Source organism: Cyprinus carpio, chromosome A24 (assembly GCF_018340385.1).
Source record: "Cyprinus carpio isolate SPL01 chromosome A24, ASM1834038v1, whole genome shotgun sequence".
NCBI classification, from domain to species: Eukaryota; Metazoa; Chordata; class Actinopteri; order Cypriniformes; family Cyprinidae; genus Cyprinus; species Cyprinus carpio.
The window spans coordinates 2733137-2747813 of record NC_056595.1 but is presented as its reverse complement, the minus strand read 5'-3'; the positions used below and the strand labels follow the sequence as shown (position 1 = coordinate 2747813).

At 35.2% G+C, this 14677-nt stretch overlaps 1 protein-coding gene across 1 annotated transcript in view; it reads left to right on the top strand.

The window, feature by feature from the left end:
* The window catches only part of pard3aa (par-3 family cell polarity regulator alpha, a), a 426774-nt gene that overhangs the window by 228160 nt on the left and 183937 nt on the right, over window positions 1–14677 (top strand). Inside the window, 2 exon segments of the mRNA XM_042714045.1 lie at window positions 7416–7601; window positions 7711–7881. Coding sequence (XP_042569979.1) covers window positions 7416–7601; window positions 7711–7881 — 357 coding nt within the window.

The following is a 14677-nucleotide window of genomic DNA, read 5'->3' as shown; positions in this document are numbered from 1 at the left end:
ATAAATTATCTTTCTTTCTTTCTTTCTTTCTTTCTTTGTTCATTAGATAAATTTTGCTTGCTTATTCTTTAGTTCTTTAGTCATTAGTAAGTTTGTTTGTTTGTTTGATTTATTGTTTTTCCTACTTGTTTACTCTTTTGGTTTCTTTGTTCATTAGTTTATTATTTCCTTTGTTAGTCTCCTTTCTTTATTTTATGTTTTCTTCTTTCATTTATAAGATATTTTGTTCTTTGTTTTTTTTCCTATTCTGTTCTCTTCTTTTTTTCTCACTTGTGTCTGTCTGTGTCCATTATCGTTATTTATTTACTTTTTTCTTTCTTTCTTTGTTCATTAATTTATGCATTCCTTTGCTAGTCTTATTTTCTGTACTTCAAAAGTTAGTTTTTTTTTCTTTTGTAAAATATTTTGTTTGTTTTGTTAGATTCTTTATTTTTTGTTTTCTCTCTCACTTTTGTCTGTCCAATTTATTCTTGTTTTTTTTTCTACCTCTCCTTTCTTCCCAATTTTTATTTATTTATTTTTGTCTGTTGTAGTTGCTAGCTAATTAACATGCAGTGTACCACTAGGGGTGCATTGTAATAAAAAGTTCTGCATGGAGCTAACTACAGCACTATAGTGAATTAACATAAATTTAGGAATGTTTTAAAGACTGAAACTACAATCAGAATTCAAAACGGATTCATATGTCTTAAAGGTATCTGCATAAACACTGTTTTTGACACAGCAGGTCAGAAAACCTCCAAAGCTGCAAATGTGACATCCATTAACGGCTCATCCCAGTCTCCTCTTCATCCAGAGCCCATATTTTTTTAGGATAGTCAAGCATGGAGAGTCACTCTCTCTTTTTAAGCACTACACCTGGCATCCCTACTGTGAAAATTACCTCACCCGTCTCCATTAGCCAGACTGGCACACTTAAGTTCAACTGCTTGTTCGAACCCTTTTTACTCCCCTGAAATCGTTCCCTTGTTTTTCCCCTTTCTATCTCCTCTTTTCCCCCACAGTTTGCAGATGAGCAGCCGTTCCCTTCACAAGCACTTTTATGGGCCGCATTAAAAAGCGAATTGGGAAAGCCAAGCACTTCCATAATTAAGCCTAATGTCGCAAATTGCATTGGAAGACAATAGCGTTCTGCTAGAATTTTTTTTTCTTTTCGTTTCACAAAACAGTTTTGCGCTGCCACCTGTTTTTGTTTAGCACTTTTTCTCTCAGCTGTGACAGCAATTAGCCTAGCTGTTCATATGGAGCGGCCGCTTCTGCCGCTGTACAGCGCTGATAAACAAGCTAGTTTAGAGCAGTTTTGGGACATGCAGCGCTTGCTGAGAGCATGTGGTGTAGTCAAGCACAGTTAGGTCTCAACCGCGATGTCGTCCTTGTAGCAGATACCTGTTTATATGTACAACAAAATGCTGGTAATGATCAAATATTGGCTTGTTATGAAACATACCATCCTCTGTAGGCATATTGTCAGCTTATTAAGTATAATCAAAATAAGATAAGGGCACTGAGGGCAGTGTTGTAGGGCTGATCTATGCATCGTAATTTAATCGTTGACATGATTTCATCTTGATTTAATAAGCATGATCATCTACGATATTTGCCTGCTGGTGAATATGATTTATTTTAATGTGGCATCTTGCATTGTTAACATGCCCCCACAAGCTTTCTTGGTTGTGGTTGCCAGATTTCAAGAGCTCAAATCCCCCAGTCAAGGCTTAAGTTTCGATCAGTGGTTTACTTAATCTTCCCAACCTGGCAACCATGCACAGGTCTCTGCAATACGCAGGGTTGCCAGGTCCCAAAAACGAACCCAATCTTCTCCCTGTCCGATCACAGTCGACAGCTGTGGGATTCCCATAAACGGGTTTAAAATAAACATTTTGATTTTGTTTATTGAATGCTTTGAATCTTATTTTGATTATTGTAACTAGTTTGGTTTATTCAATTATTTAATCTGTATTTTATTCCTTTTCAGTTATTTACCTTTTTGTTACTTTTAATTCTTCTTTTACTGTCTTTGATTATAATTTTTTATCACTTTGCATGATACAATTTTTAAATATAACCTGGAAATATATAAAAAAAAAACATTCTCACAATGTGTTAAACTGATATAGCATCCATAAAAATCTATTTAAGTCAAATTGAATAGCGTTTTTGACAATACACGTCAAAGCAGCTTTACAGAAAATCATGATGTTAAAGTTTATTATTTATTAATGCAAGATTTTGCTCAACAGTCAGTTATATTTCATGTCGTCGATTACACTGTTCACTGCGACTAAATCTGTAAGCAAACCATGCGAGTTGATGTTCTTTTGATTTGTGCTTATGTGAAAGTGCAATAATTCTGATCAAATGTAAAAACCTAATTAAAATGATAATAATCGTCGTTGTATTTTTGAGCAAAATAATAATCATCAACTGTTTAGCCATTATTTCGCAGCCCTGCAATGTCGCTAACATTTCTCGGTTTCTGCTTTTGACCTTGTATTGGGAATTCGTTTGCTTGTAAAAATATGTATGAATGAGGTGTTTGACTTCACTTCTCCAGCTCTTCGTGTCACCTTCACTTTAGGTGCTGAACTGTGACAGTTCTTTCGCTCCTCGCTTCCTCTCGAAGCTTTGAATGTCTCATCTAATCTCCGTCTCTCTCTCTCTCTCTCTTTCTCGGCTCTTCGGGTCTAACTGTACCTGAAAGTCTTGAATGTGCATTAGTCGGAGGTGTTTAATATGCAGTCTTTATCAGAAGGTGGCGGGCCAAAGAAACAGTGGTGAGAAATTTCATGTTTCTATACTTATCATGCACAGGCCTCCTTTGCAATTACATACTTGACTGATTTCTTTTACCCTCTTAAATTCATTTCAAGTGACCTTTATGCCGTTGCCCTGTTCGGGCGAGGAAGTTTCTGCCATGCTTAATGTTTCAAACCTCGGCAGCAGTTTGTAGATAGAGAGCAAAATGTATATTTTCATTTCTCTATTTTACTTTCTTCATCTCTTCCCTCCCTCCATTACATTTTTTATTCTTTCTTACGTTTGGTCATTATTTATTTATTTATTTATATTTTTTAAGCTTGATGTTGTTGTTTTGTTTGTTCTTCCTCTTGTGTGTGTTTTTCCCATGCATTCACTGATTAGTTGTTTATTTTGTCTGTTTTTCTTTTGTTTTTGGTTTGTTTGTTTGTTCAATAATTTGTTCTATCTTTAAGTTCTTTGTGTGTAAAGAGCTAAATTTATATCTTAATTTCTTTCTTTAACTTCCTTCATTTCTTCTTTCCTTCCCTCCAATATGTTGCTTATTCTTTCTTTAGTTTGTCTGTTAAATTGTTTGTTTATTCTTTTTCATTTTTGTTCTTGTTTTGTCTTTTGTTTGTCCTTCAGCTTGTTTGTTTTATCTTAACTGATTTCTTTTTGTTAGTTGTTTATTTTGAGGGTGTTTTTCATTTGATTTTGGTTTCTATATTTGTTTGTTTGTTCATTGTTCTTTCATTTTCTTGTTTTTCTTATTTAATAAATTTTTGATTTTTGATACATTTATAATTTTGTTTTGTTTCTTTCATTGGATTGTTCATATTTTTTGTTTGTTTCTCTCTTTTGTCTATCTGTATATCTATCCTTTTCTTTCTTTCTTTCTTTCTTTCTTTCTTTCTTTCTTTCTTTCTTTCTTTCTTTCTTTCTTTCTTTCTTTTTCTTTCTTTTTCTTCTTGTCTTTCTTTTTTTTGTCTTTTTCTTTCTTTCTTTCTTTCTTTCTTTCTTTCTTTCTTTCTGTATAATCTGTCTGTAAGTCCCAGTGGAGTAGTGAGAGTGAATGCTAGACATCTGCTCTTCTCTCTCTCTGTGTGTTCAGACGTTGTCTTATCTCTCATGGGCTCTTCTCTTCATTGTCTGTTCAATGACAGTATAATTCAAGCTCACTCTGGAAACAAAAGCATGTAATGAATGCACACCATCCATTCTGCTTATGAATTAATTAATTACTCCCGAGCACAATGGACCAGGTTGAGCTGGATGCGCCATTTATAGTCATGCATTTTTCCTCTGTCAGTGTGTGAAAGAAATGTGCAGTGTTATGAGGACTTGTGAAAATGAACCTGCTGTTGTAACACAGTTTCAGACCTTCAAACAAACTGTTGCATGTTATAAAAAAAATTATAGGGACTTTGGGGTTAGAGACTTTAAGCTATACATCAGACGCATAGCTTTGGGATCCTTGGACCTCTGTGTGGCTGAGAGATTCAGTTTTTAAAGTGTACTAAAATATGTTTATACAAGTCACATGTAAGAAAAACTGCCCTCCTATTGGTCAGAGTGCACTATACGTGATAAGTATGAACTATATATGAACCGTGATAAGTAATGCACCCATCTGCTTTTTACATAACACATTTCTTATTTTGAATTGTGATGCAGCTTGGTTCGTTGGTCCAGTGGGTCAGATTACTTTTGAATGGCCACAAATGAATGGCAAGAATTAGTTTTCAGTCAGACCGAGATCACCTTGTTCTGGAGATCTCTGACGATTACTCTGGTGCGGATCCAGGCATGATTCCTGTGTTCATATGTGCATATAAGCCAAACTAAGGGAGTAAACATGCCAGGTTCAGAAACAAACGCTCTAAAAGTATTATGAATTAAGTTTGCCTCACACATGTACTGTATGCTACTGACATCTGACATACTGACTAAACTCCATTCATGCAATTCATTCATGTATATACAGTATTTTACGAACATATCCATTTGTTCATTAATTGTTCTTTTTTTATTGTTCTTTTTATGCTTTTTGCTTGTTTTCTATTTAATTGATTGCCATTTTGTTCTTTCTATCTTCTGTTCATGTGTTTGTTCATTCACTTTTGTTTCGTTTAACTTTGATTTGCTTTGTTTTTATGCTTTGATGTGTTTGTTGTTTTGCTTTTCTTTGCTTGTTTGTTTTGCTTTGCTTTTGCTTAATGTGTTTAGTCTTGTCATTCCAAACCTTATTACACTAACACTCTTGTGTTGTGATGGCAATTTTTGGACAGATAAGCAGCGCTCACATTTCTTAAGAAAATGTGTTTTTTTTTTGTTTGTTTTTTTAATTGTATGAATTAAATAAATGATTAGTTTGGTTGTGTTTGCTGTTTGGTTTTGACAAAGTCTTAGATAACTTAGAGTTCGATAACTTGCAGATGTTCTCTGTCAGTTTCACTCTGATTGATTGATTGATTGATTGATTGATTGATTGAATAATTTGAGTAACACAGTGTTGTAATTTCCCCCAGCATTAGTACAGTCTCTGGTTATCATATACGTGAGCTCCTCTAAATTACTCGCCCAACAAAATAAAGGTGTAATTGATGAGGCTCTGTGTCTTTACTGTCAGCTCTGGCACTCCTTCAAGTGCTTGACATGTTATTTCTCGGTTGTCACGAAACAACTGGCAAAAACTGTGTTATCTGTCAAAGGTGAGAATTGGAGTAAAACTACAATGTTTCTTCATGTTTCTATCCATAATGCATATCAGTTGAGGCTGCCGGCCCTCTCTAGGGGTAAGAGAGCGAGCCAATGAGAGGCACGTCACTGTGTCAGTCTGAAAGACTGTGGTCCTTTTGTGTACTTGTTGACGGCGTGACAGGAACTAAATGACTGGTTGAAAATCACACGTGTGAACGCTGCGTTAGCGCCTGCAGATGACACTACCACATGTGTTCTTCCTGCTGCCTTCACCTGGTTGTTGGTTCTTAACCTGAGAGCTGCTATTGTCTGCTGAGAGCCACCTGGGTTGCCATGGCAACCGCTCAGGCACGGGATGATGGGGTGTGTGTGTGTGTGTGTGTGTGTGTGTGTGAGGTGTATTATGAAAGGAAGGAGAGATAGGGGCCTCACCTGAATGCTTGGCTGAATCTCTATAACTCATCTCCAGCCTCCAGCTGGACTAAAGCCAAGCACCTGGCATTCTTCAGCTGTGTGTGTGTGTGTGTGTGTGTGTGTGTGTGTGTGTGTGTGTGTGTGTGTGCGTGTGCTGAACCTTTCTTAAAACACACTACTTTTTTGCTTTAAATGTATACAAGTGCTATACAATGTGGATTTTCCCCAATGAATCCCTTTTAATGACTTAAAAAAAAGCTAGTTTTGGAACATGCTCCAGTAGCTGGTTGTTGCTGGTCTAAAGTGGTCAGCTGTGACCAAGATGATCTACTACAGTACGTTGAAACTTGGTCCACTTGCTCATAGACCAGCTAGAAACGATGGCAGTGTACAAATATCATATATAGTGATATGGAAATGTATTTCTGGATTTTACCCCAATCCAGTGCCTATATATCATGGGGTTGATTCTGCACTGTGATTATTATCATACTCATTTTTTTAATCTTGAATAGCATTTGTGTGTCAGCTTTGAGTTTATGATGTTATGATCATTATTGCTTCCCTTGGAAGTAAATATGCTGAATTAATGGTTTAAAAACAATCATATATAATTACTATGAGAATTCTTCTTCTATAAAGTGACAAAGCAAAGTAAAAAACAAAAACAAACAAAATATATATATATATATACCTTTTTGTTACATGTTTTTGCTTCATGTACTTTTGTTGTATATTAATACTGAGTTGTGTTATTTTATACACCACTGACGTCACAAAATGGATCTGCAAAACTAATGATTGTTTTCAAACAGGTATCCTCCAAACACTTTCCTATAGATGAAAACAAACAAAACAAAAACAAACAAACAAACAACCAAACAAACAATAAACAAAGCTAATAGCCACATTTTATTGCATTTTGTAGTTTATATCTCACAATTCAGGCTTTTTTCCTGACAGTTTTGAGGAAAAAAAGTCAGAATTCAGAGCTATAAAGACAAAATATAAACTCACATTTCTGAGAAGAAAGTTGAGCTGCATACTTGCAACTGCAAGAAAAAAATTCAGAATTGTGAGATAAAAAAAAGCAGTTTACATTTTTATTTTTTATTAAGCGATGGAACCAAAGAAAAAAAAGTCAACTCCAAATTCGGAGGAAATAAAGTCAGAATTCTGAGTTTGTCTTTTTTATTTTATTTTTAATTTTTTAATGAGAATTGCAAGTTTATATTTCACATTTCTGAGTACTGTGAGAATAAAGTTTGAATTGTGAGATAGAAAGATGCAATTACCTTTTTATATCGTTTTTATCCCATGACTAAAATGAGCTTCAGTACTTCGCTGCCTGTCATTGGTCAAACCTCTAGAAAGCCCCGCCCCCAAACTCATGCCATTGTTTGAATCATTGCTATGCTGAAAAAATCCCCACAGAAACAGTGTTCATAAACTCTGGTGGAATAAATGGCTTGCTTCTGAGTTGTGCATTCAATTGTGAAAAATAAATACACATTCCATCTTTAACTGATCAATATCTTTGTGTCTATCCTTTATCTCTCTAGAAAGAACAAGATGACTTAATTTTGACCCCGGATGGAACGCGGAAGTTTATGACGTTTGAAATCCCTCTCAATGACTCGGGATCGGCCGGTTTAGGGGTCAGCGTCAAGGGCAATAGATCGAAAGAGGGCCACGCTGACCTGGGCATTTTCGTCAAGTCTATAATCACTGGAGGAGCCGCCTGCAAGGTGAGGAGCAGCTCTCTGATTGGCTCGAGACTCATCAATCATACTTTTTTCTTTAATGTTCATATATTCCAGTGAAACTTTGAATATGTTCTTGTGTGTGCGATCACAGGACGGGCGGCTGAGGGTCAATGACCAGCTGATAGCGGTTAATGGAGAGTCTCTGCTGGAGAAAACCAATCAGGAAGCGATGGAGGCCCTCCGCACATCCATGTCCATCGAGGGCAACAAGAGAGGCATGATTCAGCTGATCGTGGCCCGGCGGGTCGCAGGGAGGGGAGAGGTCAGTCATCCACTGTCTGTAGCATGTACAGTTACCCCAAGAGCAACATGCCAACATGCCCTTATGAAAAAGACGTGTGCTTAATTGTTTTTAAAGTGCATTTGTAGCATGCTTAAAATCTTAAAAGAAAATATCTAAAAAAAAATATATGATTAATGAAATAAAAGGCAAATCAAGTGTACTTAGAGAAAGACACTTTTATGACTATTTCTTAACGTACACTTTTAAATAGTGCAGTTTGTGTTAATGTTAAATGAAAAGTTTTGCATAAAAGTACATTTTAAATAATTGTTTTAGTAATCTTTTTTTTTTTTTTGTAATGTGTTGACACTTATTAAAGCACATGTAAAGTATTTGGTTAAAATTTTAGCTATAATTCATTCAATATTAATTTGACATTAATATATTTTAAATGTTCTAAATTGCAACTTCATTACAAATGTGTATTACAAATATTTTTAAATAAATGAGATACAGGTTTTTGTGAAAATAAGTATTTATGAAATGATATGTTAAAATGTACTTATATCCTACTTAAGTGGGTCAAAAACACTCGGAAGTTCAGCTACCTGCATTTAATGTAAACTAATACATTTTCCTTTAATTTCAGTTAAATAAACTTTAGAATCACTTTGCACTTAAGTATATTCTTTTAAAGCATATTATTTTAAGTATGTTGAAGGTTGTACAAGTTTTGATTGTTTTTACTAGGAAAAAATAAATAAATAAATAATCAAAACTAAAAAAACAAACAAACAAAAAAAAAAACAAACAGACCATTTTGTGTCTGTCTGTTGAAGGAAATTTCTGCAAACACATGCCACAATGAGAATAGCATTTTCCTATCTTTGCAACCACCTGGCTCCTTACGAAAGTGAGGCCACACATGGAATTAAATTTAACAAATAAATGTTTAATCACAAACAAATCAAGATAACAAATACAGAAATTAAGTGAAGATAAGTAAAGAAAAAGAAGAAATCACTCAGTCACTTCTTTGTGAGCAACACTTTCACAGAACAACAGCACCGGGTGGACAAGTACAAAAACACTCAAGGCAAATTATGTAGAATCATTTCCTCTAATTAGGGAAGAAATTAAGCATTAACCTCACTAAATGCGATCAGACTTCGTGGATGGTGGAACTTGGGAAACCACCCAATTATTCCAATGTTTCATCCTTTTTGAATGGATTTTGGCAGTAGGTGGCGCCATCAGAAAACTGCTTGTGTGTTTTCACGGTATTGTGCCGATGACACGAAAGTTACATTTCCACACAGTTCCAAAGGTTCAGTCTTCCTGATTGACGTCCTCTTGACCAAATGTATTTGTTTTGATGCATTGCATGCGAATGGTTCGGTGTATTAAAAAAGTTTTATTAATATTTGCCCAACATGGTCTGACGATCAAACTGTCCCAAGTTTGGGGATAAAAGCTGAAGGATAAATTTCGAAAGTTGGAAGATGTGGCGTAAATTGAAACATTGAACTCTGCATGACCTGAGGAATCAGAACCAGTGGTTTTATGGATGTGAGGCGATTTGAGAAATTTGCTGCGAAATTGGCAACCAGAAACCAATTTTTCACAGTATGATTCTTGGGGCCGCCTTAGACTTTAATGCAGCATAATATTAAACTAACAGACAATAGTTCAGTGCCGGATCCTTAAATTCTGATTATGAAAATGACTTTCATCCTGCATTAAGATGAACGGAGCGGCTGTCTGAGTGACTGAGTAGTGTCTGCGGACGGGGAAGTCAGACGCAGGAGACGGAGAGAGAGAGAGAGACAGAGAGAGAGAGAGAGAGAGAGAGAGAGTGACACAGGGGGTGTGAGCGACGGATTGCGATCGAAAGCAATGAGAGAGAGAGGGGGGTGGTGGAGAGAGGAGAGAGAGAAGGAATTTGAAAAAGGACACAGGGGGTGAGGAGCGACGGATTGCGATCGAAAGCAATTTGACCTTCTGAAATGTTTTTTTTTTTTTTTTTTTTTTTTTTTCTCATTTTTTTTTTCTTTCCCCCCTGATTTATACTGATAACACAGCGAGTCATAACATCTGAAAGTGTACAAATATCAACTTCAAATGCCATCTTTTCCATCCCCCCTCTTTCCCCAATGCAATCCTCTGGATGTGTGTTTGTGTTCTGTTCTTTTTTTTGTGCCCGCACCGAGTCATAACATCTGAAAGTGTAATCTAAGACTTATCTTTCTAAAGAATATACGACAGGCGCTTTGAAGGCGCTGCGTTAGGAGGCGATGAAATTCAGAATGATGACTGCTTATGGAAATGAGATGACTGGCGTCTGTGGCCGTGCTCTCATGCTTCAGATGGAGTGGATGTTCCCAGAGGAGAAGGTTATTGCTCAGAACGTGCTCTTTCAGAGCTCAGGGGACTTAACAGAGTTTCTTTTAGATATCAGCTTTGTCTCGGATGTTTTTTTTTTTCTTAAAATTTATTGAGATAAATAAAAATAGACAATAACAAGGTAACTGTTAGCTAAAATAAGAGTAAAGAGCTTTAAAATGAAAGTGGATCCTGTTGCTCAGATCATTTGCTCTTTGAAATATTTGATGAGGAATGTTAGAATTTATGATGAAGCAGCACAGTTTTAGACATGGATGAGATTTGTGCTGAAATACAATTTTAGGGAGAAAAATCTGGAAACTCACTTGCTGGTTTATCCATAAGACTTTTTTTCATCCATTTACTGTTTGTTTGTTTTCAAACATTTAAGTGTACATATGCTGTTCATAAGTTTGGGTCAGTGAGATTTTTTTAATGTTTTTGAAAGAAGTTGCTTTTGCTCACCAAATCCACATTTATTTGTTCAAAAATACAGTAAAAACAGTAATATTGTAAAATATTATTATGATTTAAAACAGCAGTTTTCTATGTGAATATCTGTTAAACTGTAATTTATTCCTGTGATGCACAGCTGTATTTTCAGCATCATTACTCCAGTCTTCAGTGTCACATGATCTTCAGAAATCATTCTAATATGATGATTTACTGCTCAAGAAACATTTTCTGATTATTAATCAATGTTGAAAAAGCTACATAATATTTAATATTAAAACTAAAACTGATGTGTTTTTTTTTCTCTCAGGATTCACAGATGAATATAAAGTTCAACAGAACAACATTTATTTGAAATAGAATCGTGTAGCATTGTAATAATTTTTACTGTAACTTTTGATCAATTTATTGCATCCTTGCTGAATAAAAGTATTAATTTAAATCAATCAATCTTACTGGCATCAAACTTTTGAAAAAAAAATAATAATAATAATTTAAACAAAAATACACATTTATGTTTATTTATTCTTAGCATATTGCCACTCACTTTTTTGTTTTTCAGGAGAAGTGGATGAATTTACTGCTAAATCTGACAAGTAAATTGTCACTGCAGAGTGTCATGTGTAAAAACTTGATGTGAAATAGGAATGTGAAACATTCTAAAATAAATTACAAAAGTTATAAAAAAAAAATTCACTGGTTTAGAAAACACATCTTACACATTGCTGTTCATCAGAGCTTGTACTCAAAAGTAGGCAGCTGCGTTTGTTGGTGAATCTGACTTCACTGCTCGTGCTGTATTTGTATTTGAGCACATCCAGTGAAGACAAGACATAGTCTTCTTTTATCTTTCAGTCGTCCTCTTCCTGCTAACCCAGTCTTTTGTAATCATTCACGGATGTACACAGAGAAACCTGAAACACACACCAAAAGTGCACTGCTGAGCTCAGATCAGCCTTTATTAGCGGCTGTGTGGAGTTGATTGGACCCGTTTGAGAGCAGCAGACCTCACGCTGACTTCCTGTCCCCTCAAACACACACACACACGTCCCATCCATCCACCCAACCAAGGTCACCCGTCCCCTTCAGGAACGCCCGGGCTGAGGGTCGCTCTTATCTGTCTGTCAAATGAGGACGAGGACGGTTGCTTTCATCCTTCTCATCAAACTCTGAAGTGCAGCCAGGCTCCCGCTGTGTACCAACATACACCATAAATTGTGCTTTGATATGGCATTCAGAGAGAGAGGGGAAAGTGAAATAAGAAAAAAGAGATGAAACAAATAGTGAAAGTGGAAAGAAGAGGAGAATTATGGTAGTGAGAGACTGCAGGGGGGCCACTGAAGGAATCAGGGTCTGTGTGGAGGGAGACAGCAGCGCTGCTACTGTCATACAGCAAGAGGACAGCATTAAAATGAATAAGATCCATCACTGTCCTCTGACCTGTGTGTGTGTGTGTGTGTGTACTCGATTATGTTTGGGAGAAGCACATTCTCTCTTTAGTCCTGTCCTGAATGTGAATTGATGTCCTACACTGTCAGTCTAAAGCTCCTTTGTTCCAAAATACAGCAAGTCCAGTAGTATTTATATGTTAAGAGTGGTTCTGCTACAAATACATTTTTATATGTTTGCATAAACATTAAATATCTACATCTGAAATGTATGCATATTGTGTATCAACATTTTAAAAGTGCATGTTTTACGAATCCTTTTATGTCCATACAATATTGAATTGACTGTATTAATAGGTTGATTTTATGGTATTTAATAATAAGTAAATAATTAAAAATGCTCAATGTTGGCATTCATTCATTCTATCAATGCTTAAACTTTCAAGTGTTAGAATCATGTAATTATTTATATATAGACTTAAAAATATACAAATAATCTTAAAAATATACACATGCTTTTATATATTTTTGAGTAGTGTTTTTATTAACTAAAACTAACCCTAAAGAATGTGTAATTGAAATAAAGCTGAAGTAAAATACTAGAAAAAACTAACTTGCGGAACTAACTGAAATAAAACAGGTTTACGTAGAAGTACAAAAATAACTAACACTAAAACTGAAAGAGATGACAAAAACACATGACAAAATGACTAAAATTAAAAATAAAACTAAAAGTATAAAAATGAAACCTAATTTGAAAAATTTATTAATATTTAATAGTAAATAACACTGTTGTTGAGAAGTGTTTAGGTTAGTGGAGGGACTATATATATATATATATTGTAAAAAAATAATTATACAAATATATTTATAGAAATATTAAGGAATTAAAATATGCAAGTAAATTTATGTTTCTAAAGCTGAGCGTACATCAATACTTTTATATGTTAGTTGTCACTATGACTATATAATATGCTTCAGTGTCTATAAAACCATCTAAAATTAACATGCAAATACTAATAAGATGAGGCTGCATAGGAAGCTGTCTTCAGATACATGTGATGCAACGTCAGATTTTGACATCTCAGAAGGCAGCATGATTTCTTCCAACCTTTTGGAGCAGCGTTTGTGTCTTGAGCGCCTATAATGCTTTTAAATGCTGTCTAGAAAGGCATTTTATGATTTGAAGTTTCTGTCTGAAGGCACTTGCTCTTTCAGCTCATAGATGGAACTTGGAAAGACCTGACATGCAGAGAGTGACCTGATTGTGTCACAATTACAGTAGATCCAAAGGCTCAAACTGTAAATGAAGGGTTTAATAATCAGCCGCTGACTTGAGTGAAAGGCTCTTGTCTGAAATGAGTTTCAAATTGAGAAGTGACTATCTCTCAGACTGCCTTTGGTAATTGAAGCAGTGATGTTCTTCGTAAGGGATTGTCTTGACCCAGATAAAGATGTAATGTGTTATTGGTCATTGTGTTTTCTTCTTCAGTTCAATAATTGAGGCTGAGCTTCAGAGAGGCGGCGGTTCCAATCGATGGCTTTCGGTTTCTATTAATATAAGGTCAGAAGTTCTCAGGCAATTAAAAGTCTTGCAGTCATTTGAATTCTATTAATTTCTTCAAATACTTTAAAGCTTATTATGATGGTCGACTTTGAGTTTTACCCCGCCATAGTAAAATTACGGGACGATATTCTTATTATAAATGTTTATCGAAGTTCAGCAGAGTGTTCAAAGACAGCCTCTGAGGATTGTGGGTAATTGGAGGCGTATGTTCCTCCTCATAAAGGTCGGCGTCTGAGCCTATCAGCACTGGATTATTCAAATTAGAAATTAATACATTTCCCTGGATTGAGTGTGTCCAATTAGTTTTCCACGCCTCTAGTGTGCTGTTAAACTGGCTCGTGTTCGTCCGTGACACAGCGCCATCATTACGCTTGAATCGAGAAGTGTTTATGACATAAATGTTATAGGGTTATTACATTTTTGAGCTAAAAAATATTATCTATAGGTATTTATGTATTTATTTTTTACATATTATTTATAGTATTTGTATGATTCATAGAGTTTTGTAGTGTATTATTTGTAGTTTCTGTACATTGTGCCACGAAAGTAAGTAAATATTGGGCTTGACATAATGAAAACATCATGAAATACTTATTAAAATGAAAATAATAATAATAATAATAATAATACTAAAAATAAAAATCAGTACTTGTTTGAATTATGTGGTTAAAAATACTTTCATGATGCAACTCTGTTTTAAAAAATTTTTTTTGTTTATAAATTTAATCAATAATACACTTACAAATGCCATTTTATGATATAAACAACATTATATTTTTTTGCAGTTCAGTTTTTATGTATAGTGTCACGAACAGCACCCACCCCCCTTCTTTTTCCCGAGTCTAAAAGTGAATTTTCATAAGACACACCCATCTTCATGCATATTCATGAGTTGTGTCTGCAGAACTGTGAAGGGCCCTCTGGTCCACTGTTTTATTCACGGTTTCTTTGAGGATATTTTCTTTTTTCTACAAAGAGAAATCAAAGCGATTGCACACAGCTCAGTAGCAGGCTGGAAATCCTTCAGGGAGCTGAGAAATGCACA